The sequence below is a fragment of the Sprattus sprattus genome (genome assembly GCF_963457725.1).
Source record: "Sprattus sprattus genome assembly, chromosome: 2".
Taxonomy (NCBI): domain Eukaryota; kingdom Metazoa; phylum Chordata; class Actinopteri; order Clupeiformes; family Clupeidae; genus Sprattus; species Sprattus sprattus.
Genome location: NC_137921.1, coordinates 30,825,166 through 30,842,665, shown reverse-complemented (window position 1 = coordinate 30,842,665; position 17,500 = coordinate 30,825,166). Strand labels below are relative to the sequence as shown.

Below are 17,500 nucleotides of genomic sequence, written 5' to 3'. Positions count from 1 at the left end.
TTAGGCTAACGTTAATTCTCTGAACTTGTCTGATCATGTTGATAGATGGCCACATATTGAATCGTTTGAGATTCATTTTTTTAAGCTATATTCTGAGAATGGAAAAGTACATTTTCATTCATGTCTGTTAGAACCAATGCATTTGTGGCTCCAAACCACATTTAATTTAATTGTGACATGGCTTCAGAAGGAAAGTTACCTTAGCCCAGTAAGAAAAAAACATGTTGACGCAATGGTAGTGTGGGTATCATATCTGCAAGGATACCATATCTGAACGTTTTAGCCTTACCTTGTCATCATTGCTGCTAGTGGCCACTTTCCTGCCAATTTTTCGGAAAGCTGGCGATTCCAATGTTGAAAGCGGCATCGATTAGCCTAAAGGAAAAGGAAGTGAAACATTTTGCGCCGACGTTTCACCTCTGCTGATCTCGTGGTGATTTTGGCGAATTTGGATGAAGGAAAATAAAACACTTCATTCCAGGTTAAAAATGCATTGTAACGCGCGTTACTGACATTTGTACCGAGGTAAATATTACCAATTTTGTTTCTGTAATGCCTTACATTACCGCGTTACGCAAAAAGCAATGCATTACAGTAATTCGTTACTTTTGTAACGCGTTACTCCCAACACTGCTCGCAACATATTGAAAAAAAGAACTGAACTAGTTTATTTTTTGGAGCTGTGAACTTAGTTCAAATTTTTGAATTATGAACTATGAACTGAACTAGTTCATTTTAAAATGTGTGAACTATGAACTGAACTAGTTCATGTAGAAAGTGAACTTTCCCAACACTGGACACACACACACACACTCTCACACACACACACACCCACACACACACACCCACACACACACACACACACACACACATTGATACCCGTGCAGAACACACACAGCAAAGCAGCTCTTCAGATCGCTGCTGAACCCCTGAGTTCTGAAAAGCGCTGTAGCATTCTATCAAAAATTCTTCTTTTTGCTTGCAAACACACACACACACACACACACACATACACACATATACCCATGCACAAACACATAAATACACACACACACACATACACACCCACATATTTACACGTGCACACGTCTTCTCTGATGAGTCCAATTTTCAGCTTTGCCCAACACATGGTCGTCTGATGGTTAGACGGAGACCTGGAGAGGCCTACAAGCCACAGAGTCTTGCACCTACTGTGAAATTGGACTCATCAGAGAAGACGAACTAGAAGACCCTCCAGTCCGCTTTGGTTCAATCCTTATGGTCTTTTACAAACCTCAGCCAGGCAAAGTACAACGTTGTCCTGGAAGAAAAACTTGCTTCCTTTTGCTCTGACAATGTTCCCCAACTCTGAGAAGTGTTTTTTCCAGCAGGGCAATGCTCCATGCCACACAGCCAGGCCAGTAAAGGTGTGGATGGAGTACCACCAGATCAGGACCCTGTCATGGCCAGCCCAATTTCGAGACCTGAATCCCATAAAAAACCTCTGAAATGTGATCAATAGGAAGATGGATGGTCACAAGCCATGAAAAGAAGCCGAGCTGCTTGAATTCTTGCGCCAGGAGTAGCATAAAGTCACCAACGGCAATGTGAAAGACTGGTGGAGAGCATGCCAAGACACATGAAAGTTGTGATTTTAAATCAAGGTTATTCCACCAAATACTGATTTCTGAACTCTTCCTAAGTTAAAGCATTAGTATTGTGTAGTTTAAAAATGAATATGAGCTTGTTTTCTTTGCATTATTCGAGATCTGAAGACACTGCATCTTTTTTGCTATTTTGACCAATTGTAATTTTTCTGCAAATAAATGATCTAAATGACAATATTTTTATTTGAAATTTGGTAGGAATGTTGCCAGTAGGTTATAGAATAAAACAAAAATGCACATTTTACTTTAACACATACCAATAAATAGTAAAACCAGAGAAACTGATAATTTTGAAGTGGTCTCTTAATTTTTTCCGCGGCTGTAGAACCACAGAGTGGTAGGAAGAGGCGTAACCCCTAACGGCATAGCAGAGCCGGGGCGTCACAATGCACACAAACAGACACACACACACACAGACACACACACACACACACACACACACACACACACACACACACACACACACACACACACACACACACGATCCTGGTCAGCACAGAGGTACTCAAATAGGCAATCTGCTCACACAGGCTCTGCAAAGTAGCTAGAATGAAGTGGCAACTCCATGTGAGTCTCTCTTAGCCCCTCCACATTCACTGCTCCAGCATATAATAGCCCCTCTCACACAGAGCAGCCACTCCTAACAATCTGCCCTCATGGTAAACTCATGGTATACAGAGAGACGACCGTTTCACAAAGTGAGTGTGTGAGTGTGTGAGTGTGTGTGTGGGTGTGTGGGGGGAGGGGGGGCCTGGTCGTTGATTAGTTCAGTAAGAGATGGCTCCATCTGTCCTCTGTTATAAAAGCATAAATATTCTCCAAAGCTGCACTCAAGCGTCATATAAATAAATATCAATATAACTGTGATGATGATGTTTACTTTCTGCAAACGCACAATCCATTTAGTGTGCTGTTCAGTTCCTGACGTGAAATGGGGAATATTATGTTTAGTTGAGTTGAGTAGAGTTTAGATGGCCTGCTGTTCCTTCAACATGCTGCTGATTATTTACCCGATTAACACAAAGAGATGGGTGGCGTGCATATACAGACGTCTTTTATCAAAGTTAATTGTCAATTTTGAATTAAACAAATTTTAACTACATTTTAATTAAATAAAGAATACCTCAAGTCTCAGGACTTAAAGAGGACCTATTATGCTTTTCAGCTTTTTTCCCTGTCCTTAAGTGTGTTCTATAGCTTTTTGAGAATTTAAACAGTCTGCAAAGATACAAAGCAGAACGGAATAAGAATAATAACAAACCACTTTTCTCAGCTGCCTGAAACGCCTTGTTGGAAATCCAGTCCTTTTCCTTTGTTACAAGATGACACAATCTCATAACACAATCCTTACTGCCTTCCTAACTGACCAATCAGAGCACACTGGGCTCATCGGGAGGGGTGGCGGGGGTTAAAGACACAGGAGTTCTAACAGAGCTTGTATGTGAATAGAGATTTACAGAATGAGAAAAATAATGTGTTTTTGAACGATTGAAGAATGTATGTCTATTCACAAAAATAAAATTAGGAACATTTAAAATAATCATAATAGGCCCCAGAGAGACGTAAAAAATACCAGAATGTTAGAGACAGTCAGACAAACTTATATGAATAAAAACTAAATTCAATGATTATGATTCATAGGCAGTAACATCCGTGTCAGTCTGGTAAACAAAAAATAAATCAGTCCCTGGTCGAATCTCATAACCCATAAGAAAATGTTCTACCTTAATGGCTATGCTGGAGGAAGTACATATTTAAGCTATTAAAGCATTTTCCCAATGGCTTTAAAAGCCTTTCTGAGAGCCCACATATACCCGGGATGAGCACCTTAAATTACTGATGATATACAGAGTCCAGTCTGAAAAATAATTACCATTGTATTTAGTGACTCACTCCCAATAATGGCATTTCAAGGGAAACTGTGACTGACTGAAATTTGCTTCCTGGAAAGAATTCTCAGGCCATTTCCCTGAATGATTGACAGGCCTTTAATTCAAGGACCAGAGCAGGGGAGGACAGAACATTCCAGAGCATTGACAGAGACGAAGCCAAACTAGAAAGCTCTGACTACTCAGCTAGATAGAGGCTTAAGGTCACTGCAACCTCTGAAATTACAATTAAGACTGGCCTAAAAACCTTTTTATTCAGAAAGGCGTTTCCTGCTTTTTTTTAAACGTATTATTCTTTAAACTATGCCTTTGTTATGAGCTGAGTAATGAGTAATGAGTAATAATAATAATAATAATTATTATTATTACTCATGCGAAGGAGAAAAACTGTATTTATCCTGGGCAGATGGTTTATGACCTGGATAAAATTGTGCTAGATATTCTAATTAATATCACACCCAACTACACTGATGAGCTGTTGTTTTAAAATTGCTGCACGTTGGCTCTGTACCACAAGCAGGTGTTCCCAGGAGGACTCCCTTTTCTCTGTGTTGACTTCCTGTAGCACTGAAGCTAAGTAAAAGTTAATTACACAGCGCTGATGAAGAGCCCACTCTCCCATCTGGATCCCTTCCTCACTCTCTCAGTATGGTCCTGGAAGACCCGGTTCTAATAAGGCCCGGAATAATGCTGAGGCGTTAGTCAAACACACATCCTCTTCACCAGATAGCCACCGGCTCTGACTTCAATCAACCACATGGCTCCCTCCCTAATTTACTACTAATCAGATAGAGCCAAGGTGGCATCCCGCGGAGAGAGAGCGGGGGTGGGGGCTGAGAGGAAGAGAGAGAAGGAAGGAGAGAGCGAAAAAAGGAGGGAGAGTGGTAGATAATATATCTGCTCAAGCCTGGTCAGTTTAATCAAACAGGCACTGGGTCTTAAACACATAATCCAGTCCGCAGATTAAAGCTGGTGTATGCCAAACCAGATTACTACTGGTGTATGCCAAAGCGGCCCCATCCAAATGACCTGCCATCTTTGGGACGGAGGTGAGATTGCCCAATCACACCTCGAGGACCATATCCGATTAAACAGGTGAGCACTAATGATTACCTCCGGGAAAATCAGTTCACCAATGATGAACGCCGGAAAGAGGAGAGAAAGAGGTAGGGACAAAGGAGAAGTGAAGAGAAGATAAAGGTATTATTATGATTATTATTATGATAATGACTATGGAAGAAGCAGGATGTCAAGGCAGTGTACAAGAGTTGGCTAGACAAGAGAAGTCTGCAGTGTTAGCAACAGGTTTGTTTGGGTGTGTGAAATATGCACTTGTGTGTGTGATTGTGATTGTGATTGTGTGTGTGTGTGTGTGTGTGTGTGTGTGTGTGTGTGTGTGTGTGTGTGTGTGTGTGTGTGTGTGTCTGTGTGTGTGTGTGTGTGTGTGTGTGTGCCCTGCAGGAAAGACTCAATTGAGAAGCTAATTGCTAACCAGAGGGAGAAGAGGGCTAGAGAAAGATAGACAGAAAGATAGACATAATTTGCAATTAATACATTAACATACCCTTGCCTGAAGAACGCAAAATGGCACAGATCTAGGTCTAAAGTCGATTGTCAAAATATGCGTTTAAATGAACAGGGTTAACGAGGTCCCATGCGGAAAAAGGGGGCAATTTAAAAATGGCAAATTACAGAGCGATTGTGAAATGAAAACGAAACCAGGCAATATCTCACTTCCCATGTCACCATAAACACTATTGTACAGCCTCTACATCAGTATTCACAGGCGACGTACATAGACTTATATGGGCAAGCAAACAAAAGCATACAAACACAACAAAAGCAAGCACACAAAAGCCCACAGACACACACAGTCTCCAAGGTGTTCATGTACCTCAACTGCTCTCTCTCTCTCACACACACACACACACACACACACACACACACACACACACACACACACACACACACACATAAACACACAGCAAAAAGTCATTACAAAAGTTCCACAAAGAATACTGGTAAACAAAAGTCATGGTTGGCGGAAGAAGGGCCGCTTTTGAGAAGCATTGATATTCCCTATGGCTTCATGCTCAACTCGAATGAGGAGGAAGAAACAACACAGAACTGACAGAGAGAGAGAGAGAGAGAGAGAGAGAGAGAGAGAGGGAGAGAAGTAGGAAGAAGAATAGGGAGAGAGAGAGGGAGAGTAGTAGGAAGAAGAAGAATAAGGAGAGACAGAGACAAAGAAGTAGGAAGTAGAAGAGAGAGGGAGACAGAAGTAGGAAAAAGAAGAAGAGAGAGAGATGGAGAGGGAGAGAGAGAGAGAAGTAGGAAGAAGAAGAAGAAGTGAGAGAGAGGGAGAGAGAGAGAGAGGGAGCGAGAGGGTACCAAAAGAGCTGTGCAATTAAAAAGGCGCTTTGAGAGAAGACAGCGCAGGCTCCTGATGGGCTGATTCATCATATGCAAAGAGAACAGAGTTCAGCCGAGCGGCGCATCATGTCGCAGCGCAATGCTAGTGTCGTCTCATCACGCTTGTTTATCTAAGAAACCCATGTGTTCATTTCCCCAGCGTTTGATCCACACAGCTTCACCGCTGGGTTCTGTCCGACCTAGACAGCAAGATGAAGCACGAGGCTCTACTCCGAGAACCGCACTGTTCCTCGCTGTTCCGGTACCATTTCAACCCCACCCCCCCACACCCCCCATACATATTTATAAATTACTTTGGGTTGGCCAGAACTTTAAATTATTCAACATCCATCATTAAAGAAGTACTTAAATGCGTGTTTTATATTGCATTCCATGGCCATTCATCATGGTGTAATATTTGGCCCCTCGGTAAATGAGACTGTGAAACACTACCTGTACAGATATTGTTTCGCTCTATAAAGTTGTGCTTGGGAGGGTTTTTTGGTCTAATGATGACTCACCGGTGTCTTTTTGCTTTTTAATTGGGTGGTTTGTCGACTGCTTCAAAGTTTTTCCGAGGTTAATAATTCAACAGACTTTTACAGACATTCAGCTTATAGCTATGAGCCCTGCTTGTACATGAATGATACTACACTCACTTAATGATTCAGACAATCACGGCACAGTTTACCTGCCCGCTATAGTAGCGTTAATAAAAACTGCCATCACACACAACTCCCGAAAATGTAATTTTCCCAGAACTCAGTGCCAAGCCAATCATTTCCGCCAAATTCAATAGCATAGAGTACTGACCTGTGCCTATCATCGCATCACCTGATCAAATGAATACGGTGTATTAAAGGGCAAATTAAATCTTGCCGTGTCAACCTAATGACACTTTAATGACGGCCCGTTTCCACAACATCATCTCCCAGCCAAAGGCCATGCAGCGGAGAAGTAGCGTGTCATCACTGTGATTGACCTCATTTTTTCTTGACCCCCTCCCCCCTCCCCCCACACACACACACACACACACACGCGCACACACGCGCACACACAAACACGCACACACACGCGAACACACACACACACACACACACACACACACACACACACACACACACACACCAGACAATTGCATGGAGAGGCTCACCATGCAGCTCCCATTCTGCAAACCAGTAGCAGCTGTTGGAGGTGCGGATGAAAGGCTGACTGCAGTACCAAATGTACCAACGCTAATCTAACAGTCTTCCCTGCTTTCAAACCACCACAGTCTCATTTCTCCAACTATGACAACAACTCAAACAGTACCAAATGTACCAACGTTAGTCTAACAGTCTTCCCTGCTTTCAAACCACCACAGTCTCATTTCTCCAACTATGAAACAACTCAAACAGCTTCGGCCACCCCATAGTAATACATCAACGTGAAGGCAGCTGACACAGTATGTCGATAAGCAAAGAGCAAAGAACCATGAAGATCAGGACAGCAACTCACTAAAGAGGATCCCTTGCATTTATAGAATTCATCATCAATCGCACAGGGGCCAAAACCTACATTGCTATAGATTTTAATCCCTGACCCCACTTCATAACTAAGAGAAACCTGTACTCACTCTACAGAAGTCCATGAAATGGGCCTTGCCCACAGTACAGTCATTAACAACAGTACAGTCATTAACAACACTGAGTTTCAACACTGTTCAACTTCACACTGCTGGTGCTGCAGTTCTCTATCGAGTGTCTAGCCAATCCACTGAGTCTTTCTTGTCCTATGCTGCTCCTTGAATAAGACTTTATTCAACTTCAGTTAAGCAATACACTCATCCCGTTCTCTTTTTCCCTTTGCCTTTTGAGAGCTGTGTTTATTTTTGGTCTTGCTAAACATTATTTATGCTGCTAACTTATCATCTGTTTGCTGAAAAACATTAACTTCTTGCTAAAACCTTGAACCGTTGAGGAAAAAATAGACATGACATCCGCAAAAGCTTTCACAAATGACAAAATCATTGGAAAAACAAATTAGCATTTCCTAGTATGCTTTCTTGATTCGTGACTTTTGAGAAGAGAGCAACCATATCAAACAAATGGTGGGAAGAAATTAAATTAATAATGTTTTGGACAAATACAAATACTTAAAAATAGGCTATGACTCAAATCGTAAGTTTTATACACAAGATCAGAGGGAGGTTTATCTATCACAATCAAACCATATATATTCCCCGAAATATACAGTATATTATATTACTATAAATAATGATCACAATATATTTCAATTACAAGTCCCTTCAGTAGTACCATTGAAAGGTTATTTTGCAGACTGCGTGAAACGGTGAATCCAGCTGCAACAGTAAAGCAGCACAAAATGTCCGTCCTGCACGGGGAAGACCCTGACAGCCTCCAGTGGGCTGCATTGCTTGCAACGGCGATAGTTACGCCGGCGCAACAGAGGACCCTGACCAGGCACCACATGCGGTAGTGAGGTGAGGCGAGGCAAGTGTGTGTGAGGATGGTTGGATGGATGGCCAGCCGAGCGAGCGAGCAAATAACGTTCACGTGGTTAAAACGCGTCAAATGCGTTTATTGAATGTCAGAGGCGACAGCCACACCTGTGATAAAAGGAGCATGTTGTGATGAATTAATCACACTGCACCCCAGGCTGCCCCTCACTGCTATACTAGGTGGGGGTGACTTGCAGGGTTCTTGCTAGACTTGCAGGGTTCTGTGGGAGTGGGGTGGATGAGAGCCTGACGGAACCCTAGTAGCTCCTCCACTATACTATGTGTCGACTGGACAACTCTGAGAACTGTATAGTATCAACCCTCTAAAGAGCTGCTATCAATTTACACCGAACTTAAGACGACATTGGCCAAAATACTTTTTAATGCACTGTATTATGTATGTTGTATCTTCTTGTTTTTCTGTCTTCCTATAGTTGTATCTCTGTTATTTTATATGGAACTTGGCTTCTGAAATAAAGATTTAGAAGAAGTAGAAACGTTAAATCGCCGTTCCATATCAATGCTCTTGAATGGTTACCATTGACAACCAACGTAACGTTTATTTTTTGACAGCTAGGATAATTTGAACCAAGATGGCGGCGTGTTGGGACAAGTTAGTGGGCAATGTTTTATGTCAATTAAGCTATCTACACGACTTTTTATATGTCTAAATTGACTCGGTTAGTTGTTGATGTTCTACACGAATGTTGCAGAGTATTGTAATTCTTAACTGAAAGTCTCGAATATTATTTGTAGGCGGCTGTTAGCGCTTAGAAAAAAAACCCATTGAAACAGATGGTAGCTCACACGGCTAACTAGCCGGCTCGATTGTGAGCCTTCGACCAAAATTACTAAACTTGACCTCCCTGTTGCTCTGTCCAACTTCACCATCAACGGAAACGTGGAGTTCAACTGTAAATAGTAAAACCTTATGAACAATACCTGTGTCCGTTTACTTTACAGAGGTGAGCTCATGAGTGTCACTTTGCAGCAACGCCTGGGGAAACTAAAGGTCCAGTCCCACGCACTACTTTCTCACTACTTTCTCTAACGGGAGCACTAGGCTTCAAATCAAGAATTCATCAGGTTATTTTGCATATTAAATGTCCTAAAGATAAAGTAAATTCTAAATAATAATAACAATAATAATAAAAACATTTTTGGATGTTGTAAACGGGAGATAAGCGGGATAACGGCCTCCGAGCTGTCCAGTTCTACGAACTCCGCGTCGTGGTGTTCTTTGCCCCGCAGCGTCCATTAACTTCGTAGAACTGGACAGCTCGTCGGCCGTTATCCCTTACATCCCCTCCATCCCCCCTTCCTCTTGCATTTAGGGTCCCAACACGCCTATTTGTCCCAGTGCTGGGCCCAGCTGCACCGAGAACAATCACACAGCAAACAGAGGCCTTCCTGACATTTATTACAGCTCAGCTTGCATATAGCTGAACTGATAAGCATAGCTTTGGTTTCCTTCATTCTATTTTGGTTCTGAAGCAAAGCTGTTGTATATTGGCATTGAGGGTCCCTTCAACAACAATAGGGACAGAGCTCATTTAATTTATTTTCTTTTCCAGAGGTGATGAAATATATAAATATTTGACAGGTCTAAAAGCAGTGCGGTATCTATGTAATTTAGCTTTTGCACGTCTTTGTGAGCCCATTATTCCGGCTCACATCTGACAAAAGCAAAGGAAGTGGGACCGTATAATTACAAAGCAAAGCCTATAACTAGGCTGTAAAAACAATACTGCTGAACCTTAATCATGAGCTCCATCTATTCATCTTTTTTTTTCATTCTCTCTTTCTCACTATTTTCCCCTCTCTCTCTCTCTCTCTCCATTTCTCTCTCATAATTACACAGAAGGCCAACTACTTACCCAGATCGAGATGAATGCCGGGGACAAAAGAGTTGAGGAAGAACATGAAGATGACGACACCAAGGACGGATACACACTTGACCAGGAGAATCTTATCAGTTATTCTGTGCTGTTGAAGGCAGATTAAATACAGATTATTTCAACTGAGGAATGTTCAACTGTTTCTTTTACAATTATGCCACACATAGGCATGCTCAAATTTGAGGAATTAGACACTCCCTTCATTATACAGAAAACATCGGCATTGAATTGCCAGAGTCAAGACTGGTTACTAGAAGAGTTGTTAAGTGTGTTCTATATTTAAGTGCATGTGTGAGAGCATGTGTGAGTGACAGAGAGAAAGTGAGTGTGTGTGTGTGTGAGAGTGTGTGTGTGTGTGTGAGGGAGAGATAGAGAAATTAAAATTGAAAGCTTTTTCACATCATTATTCTTTATAATACCTTTTTCTGAAGATCTTGTAGGTTGTGTTCCCAATTTTTGTCCTCCTGTGATATTTGCCTGCAAGAACAAAAATACGTCTTAATTGCACCCAATTTGAGCAATCTCCGGTGTTAGCCTGATGTCGTAACCACTTTATTGTTTACTGCTGACTTGTCCTTTCACTTGAACTTTTGATTTGGCCTCCAGCACAACATCTATTATTCGTGTGCATCAATTGCCTGGCTCTGAGCTAGACAAACAATGCCCTTCGTGTCAGAATTATTGCTAAGAATAATCAGTGTTTATTATACAGGGGAAAAAAACTGTTGTGAGCGGTTGGCGGAAAGAACAAAATGACTATGCTGTGATTACAATTACAGCCTTCGCCTAGGACCGGGGGGAAGCTGGGCTTTGTCTCACCACACACGTGCCACTGTGGCGGCCAGCTGGACGGCCATTCATAGGGTATGTGGGGTGGAGGTGGAGGTGGAGGTGGAGGTGGGTGGGTAACTGAGTCAGTCAGTGAGGTGAGAGTGTAGGAGGCTGAGTGTGTGAGTGAGTGAGTGAGTTGGTGAGTGTGTGGGTGAGTGGGTAAGTTGGTGAGTGTGTGGGTGAGTGGGTGAGTTGATGAGTGTGTGGGTGAGTGAGTGGGTAAGTGTGTGGGTGAGTGTGTGGGTGAGTGGGTAAGTTGGTGAGTGTGTGGGTGAGTGTGTGGGTGAGTGGGTGAGTTGGTGAGTGTGTGAGTGAGTGAGTTGTTGAGTGCGTGGGTGAGTGAGTGGGTGAGTGGGTGAGTGTGTGGGTGAGTTGGTGAGTGTGTGATAGAGATAGTGTGTGGGTGCGTGTGTGGGTGAGTGGGTGAGTTGGTGAGTGTGTGAGTGAGTGTGTGGGTGAGTGGGTGAGTTGGCGAGTGAGTGAGTGAGTGAGTGAGTGGGTGAGTGTGTAGGTGAGTGTGTGGGTGAGTGTGTGGGTGAGTGGGTGAGTGAGTGAGTTGGTGAGTGTGTGGGTGAGTTGGAGCAGAGGGGCAGAGGGCTGCTTTACCACTGGTAGGTGCGCAGCTTGCTGCGCAGCAGATCCTCCAGGTTGAGCACCTTCTGCATGAGCAGGCGCTTGACGGCCGTCTCCTCGCGGCTGGCAGGGTTGATGCGCTGGGCCGTCTGCTTCCACACCAGGATTTCATGCTTCAGCTCTGTGGTCATAACAGCAGCATTCAGTATGTGATTCATATACTCCCACTCCCCCCCAACCTCACAGAAACCACAACACATAGAGCCAAGGGCAGGATGGGCAGAGCAGTATTCGCTCAGCTGGAGGGGCTACCACATGGCTCGGGTGGGTAAGGGGTATCTGGGGGGTGGGGTGGTAGGGTGGTTTGGGGTGTTGAGGGGAGGGGGGTATAAAGGAGGCAAGGAGGGGGGTGGAGGTGAGGGGGATTTTGCCGGAAGCTTTTACGCATGTGCTTGGTTATGCGTGAAATTTAGAACAGAAGTGACGTTTTTTTATATTTTTTTATTTCTATTTTTAAAATGACTCTCCCTGCCTGTTTCTGACATGCGAGTCCTGCTGTTGCAGCATGTGTTACAGAAAAGAGGAGTCCTGGTCGTTTGGTTTATTAGTTTGTTTATGTGCGATTTGTGACCAGTGGTGGTCACCGTCGGTTCGGTAATGAAGCGTTTAAGTCAGCAGGCACGAGCTCATCTCTGGGAAACAAACACACACACACACACACACACACACACACACACGGGCGATGGCCCTGCTGTGGAGGAAAAGCCATTTTCAATCGACCGGGGGCCCCCTGCATGGTCCCTAGTACTTCCCGTAGGTGGCAGGGACCGCTGGACCATGCAGCAGCCGGGGACGGAGCGAAGGACGCATCTAGGTGCCGTCCCCGGCTTTTGTTCCCTGCCGCTCGTGTCATGCAGTCATCATCCTCTCTTAGAGGGATATGATTAGTGGCAGAAAAACACACTGTTAACGAATCGGTGCAATTATAGAGCACTGCGAGGCGCCCACAGAACTCATATCGGCCCAGCTGTCAGGGGCACTGTGTGCGGCGGGACTAAGCGGACACTTGGGGGGGGGGGGGGGGGGGGGGGGGGGCGGAACTTCCTGGGGGAGGAGCTTTATGGATTTAATGTTTGACTGGCATCGAGCGAGCAGATGCTGCCCCGGTGGCATCCTTTCCCCCAGCAGAGAGAGGCAGAAGCCCAGTGGAAGGCTGCGGGGGCCGCAGTGGGGGGCCGCAGTGGGGGGCCGCAGTGGGGGGCCGCAGTGGGGGGGCCGCAGTGGGGGGCACCGGGGGCCACAGGGGGGGCCAGCGCCTGCCCTTCTCTTCTGCCCCCTTGCCGGACACCACTGGTCATTAGACCCAACTCCATCAGATAACGCTAATAAGACATGATTGTGTGTCCCCGAGCCCAATAAGTGCACAGGCACATACACAAATACACAGTCACACACGTGGGTGCGAGGAAACTGATGTGGGCAACAGAGGCCTGCGGAAGCTTAGCCAAAGACGGGGGAAAAGACACAGTGGGGTGGCCAGACATGCATGGACACACCGATAAAACACTTCTCTTCCGCTCGCTCTCTCTTTCTCTCCCTCTCTGCTTAAGAAATCCACTGTGTCTTCTCTCCATTCCCCCCCCCCCCCCCCACCCCTAACTAATATATACTTTCACACGTCATGTCTTATCTCTCAGCCAGGTTGGGGAAAACATCCGCCAATTCAATTAAATCTCTGGGTGGCTCAAATCAATTAAAGCGTGGCCAACGTGGACATAATCACCAAGGTAGGGCTTTGTGTTTAGATAAGGCATGAAAGACCCTAACCGTGGGTAGAAATTGTAAAAGGAACGCACAGTTCCGTATAGACTGCTTTGTTCTGTGTTCTGTCAGAAGGAGGGAGACAAACAGACAGACTTTTGAGGCAGTTCTGTTACTCCATATTACATTTTAAGAGCAGCGACCTTACTGAACAGAAGCTAAGCAGTAGCTAAGGAAATATATGGTGTTTAGGAAAGAAAAGAAAACGTCCTTTCATGCACTCATTGTCAAATAGGATTTTTGTATGGTATTTCCAATTCCCATTCAGTGCACTAGATTTCCCAGACGTAACGGCTGTGACGTAGAAAGGTATGACTGTAATAAGAGCCGTGACGCAGAAAGGTAAAATGCCTGACAAAAGTCATGTCACTTATCCAAGTTGTAGGAACAACAGATAATAACTTGACTTGTAGTTGATCAATTGGAATCAGAAATGGCTCATATGAAGGTCTCTAGATTATGCTTATTATACCAACATAAAGTTGTGTATCATTAATTGAGTTTTATCATGTAATAAGGACAGACAGGTCAGATTGGGTTTGGACAAAAGTCTTGTCGCATACACAAAAAATATTTTTTTTAATTTTGAATTTTACTTTGATAACACAAGAATGCTACAATAGCATCAGAGCATAAAGTCATGGTGCCCTGGGGGAAAAAAACAATATCATATATGACTCAGATGAGCTTGGAGGACTGCATCCATACTGCATCCACTTTGATGTGGAGGCCGAAATATGAGAAGAAGCGCCATCCTGCTGAAGAATTTGCCGTCTCCTGTGGTTTGGAATGTAATCGCCATCAAGAATCCCTTGATATTTCAGGCTGCTGATGTTGCCATCCTCTCTGCAGATCTTTTGCACACCCCCATACAAACCATGATTTTTCCTCCACCAAACTTGACTGTTTTCTGGGTGAATCTTGGGTCCATGCGGGTTCCAACAGGTCTTCTGCAGTATTCGTAGCGATCGTAATGCAGTTTAATGAATGATTCATCAGAAAAAAAATCAACCTTCTGACACTTTTCCACTGTCTATCGTTTTGGCAAAAAAATGGTTTGGGGTTACAACCAGTATGGGTGTGCAGAGTGGATGGCAACATCAACAGCCTGAAGTATCAAGAGATTATTGCTGCCTATTACATCCCAAACCACAAGAGAATGTAAATTCTTCAGCAGGATGACGCTCCTTCTCATACTTCAGCCTCCACATCAAAGTTCCTGAAACCAAAGAAAGTCAAGGTGCTCCGGGATTGGCCAGCCCATCACCAGACAAGAACATTATTGAGCATGTCTGAAGTAGGATGAAGGAGGAGGCTTGGAAGATGAAACCAGTCCTGCAAGACTGCTTTCTTTGCCATTCCATACTTCATCAATTAGTTATTTGAGTAATTGCCGAGACATATGGATGCAGTCCTCCAAGCTCATGGGAGTCATACACAACATTATTTGTTTTTTCCAAGGCACCATGACTTTATGCTCTGATGTTATTGTAGCATTTTTGTGTTATCAAAGTAAAATTAAAAATTAAAAAAAATATTTTTGTGTATGCAACGAGACTTTTGTCCAAACCCAATCTGACCTGTCTGTCCTTATTAGATGATAAAACTCAATTAATGATACACATCTTTATGTTGGTATAATAAGCATAATCTAAAGGCCTTCGCCTTTCATAGAAGCCATTTCTGATTCCAATTGATCAACTACAAGTCAAGTTATCATCTGTTGTGCCTACAACTTGGATAGGTGACAAGACTTTTGTCAGGCACTGTATGATTGGGATGATAGAGGCTTTATGGTGTGCAGCAGGGGGGGGGGGGGGGGGGGGTGACAGGGTTTCAGGGTTTGGACCCCTGCTATTGTCAGGTATGCAGTGAAACGCTCAGATATGACAGGGTCAACTAGGATCTTAAAGGAAACTAATTTAACCTCTTAAGAGAAGACAGAGAGAATAATACCCAGTAATTTACTTTAGGAAGTTAGTAGTTTTTTAGTGCTGTATTATTATTATTATTATTATTATCAGTTATTTCTTTAGCATACTTATTTCAAAATGTAAGAATTTCATACCCTTCGAGTTCCACAAAGTCTATATCTCACTGCGAAATTTAAAATAAAATGTTCACAGTATTCCTATATTGACTTGGTGTACGGAGTCTCCTGGAGTGAGACCTATGGCGCGGGGAGGAGATGAGAATGAAGTTCAGTGGTCAGGTTAGGTGTTATGACCAGTGGACATCCAGAGGCGAGGCGTGTGTGTGTGACTGTGTCGTGGGGTGGGGGTGGGGGGGGGGGGGTCAGTCTCAGGTCAGCCTGCGGCCAGTGCAGACAGGAACTTCAGGTCTATTAGCGCCTTCACACTAGCACTCGGCTGTAAGGATACCTCACAGGGGAAGAGCAGAGCATCCTCCATTCCCTGGACTCTGGCCTGAGAGAGGACTAAAGCCACTACCGCCTCACTGGAGGATCAAGAAAGGCTTTTGATGGCTGAAAGCCAGGGGTGGTCTAATGAAGCACAAAGCCTCCTGCCTCCAGACTGAGTAGCAATCTTATATCCATCTGTTAGGCAGGTCAAGCACACCCTCGAAGACACTGCATCATTATCTGTTTTTGTTTGGTGTAGGTCACCGTGATGATGAATGTGAAGTGGTGACAAATAATGAACAAACAGACTGTCAGTGCTCACAAGAAGCTTCCACAAGAGCATGGTTTAGATCATATCTGTAATAAACCCGAGAGCGAGAGAGATTTACATGTGAATGAGTGGTTAAAAGTTTAGCCTATCAATCATGATCCATGTAATCTATCTACCAGTACACAGGTAAGTAGTCATGGGCTGGCTTTTTGACTGAAACAAAAAAGCATGGCATCACCTGTCAGTGGGGCAAAAATGGACATAATTGCTGTCTCGACAGTTATTTCTACTGTCCTGGACGGACACACACCTCAGAGGCCTGATCGATAAACTCAATGCACTTATCCCATTCTAACCATCGTCACCGGCACACACAAATGGATCAAAGTGACTCACCTATCCCATTCTCAGAACACACAAATGGATCAAAGTGACTCACCGACAATCTCTAAGGGGTCCTTGTTGTAGAGCTTCTTGTTCCAGAAGAGCATCCGGAGGAGCGGGAAAGAGGCAGTGAGCACCAGGCATATGCCAAGGAACATGTAGCCGGTGAACGAGGCGAAGTCGATCCCCTACGAAAGAGAGGGAAGAGGTTATTAATGCCATCACTGTTGCCATGCATTCTATCCAACACTATGAGTCATTTCCTCTCTTAACAAATGTGTCCTTTCTCTTTCAATACACCAAGCTGCAGAGGAATAACACACAACCCACAATGCAAAGAACAGGTGATTTTTTCAGTTTTGTTTATGCGTGTGGGGTTGCAAGCCTCATTTCAAGACATTCAGTCTCACTGTACACATGCACTTAGGGAAGCTAAAATTGGCTCTATTAGGAGAGCTGGTCCATTTCTGATAAAACGTACATCCTGTCCTATATATCAAAACAACTGTAGCAGGCGCCGCCAGCATTTCCCTGCGATGAAGTCCCTACAGTGCCTCAAAAGCCTCTCGCACAGGATGTGACAAGGAAGCTTAGCTCAGTAAAAGAAGTTCTATATCCTGTTAAATATGTACATGCAGTGAGGGTGTAACTAAACAAACACCATGAAAAGGAGATGGAGATGCTGGTGATTGCATCCTTATTCAAACCCATCCTTCTTGGCAGAGTTCCAGTTCTTTTATGGTATTAAAGGGGGAAGGGATGCTCATTGTATTTCCAAATAACCTGCTCTGTCCCTGAACATACCCCTAAATCCCCAACGGCAAAACACAACACCAGCGTGGCAGTACATGATTGTGTAAGTGTGTCCTGATGTGACTCTTGGTACCCAAAACAAACAGTACAGCAACAACAA

General features: G+C 44.0%; 1 protein-coding gene across 1 annotated transcript in view; it reads right to left on the bottom strand.

Moving 5' to 3' along the window:
• Window positions 1–17,500, bottom strand: part of oca2 (oculocutaneous albinism II) — a gene marked incomplete at both ends in the record, with an annotated part of 85,697 nt that overhangs the window by 32,403 nt on the left and 35,794 nt on the right. Inside the window, 4 exons of the mRNA XM_080833706.1 lie at window positions 10,325–10,433; window positions 10,765–10,822; window positions 11,783–11,930; window positions 16,643–16,775. Of these exons, the coding sequence (XP_080689832.1) occupies window positions 10,325–10,433; window positions 10,765–10,822; window positions 11,783–11,930; window positions 16,643–16,775 (448 nt within the window). The remainder of the gene's footprint in view (window positions 1–10,324; window positions 10,434–10,764; window positions 10,823–11,782; window positions 11,931–16,642; window positions 16,776–17,500) is intronic.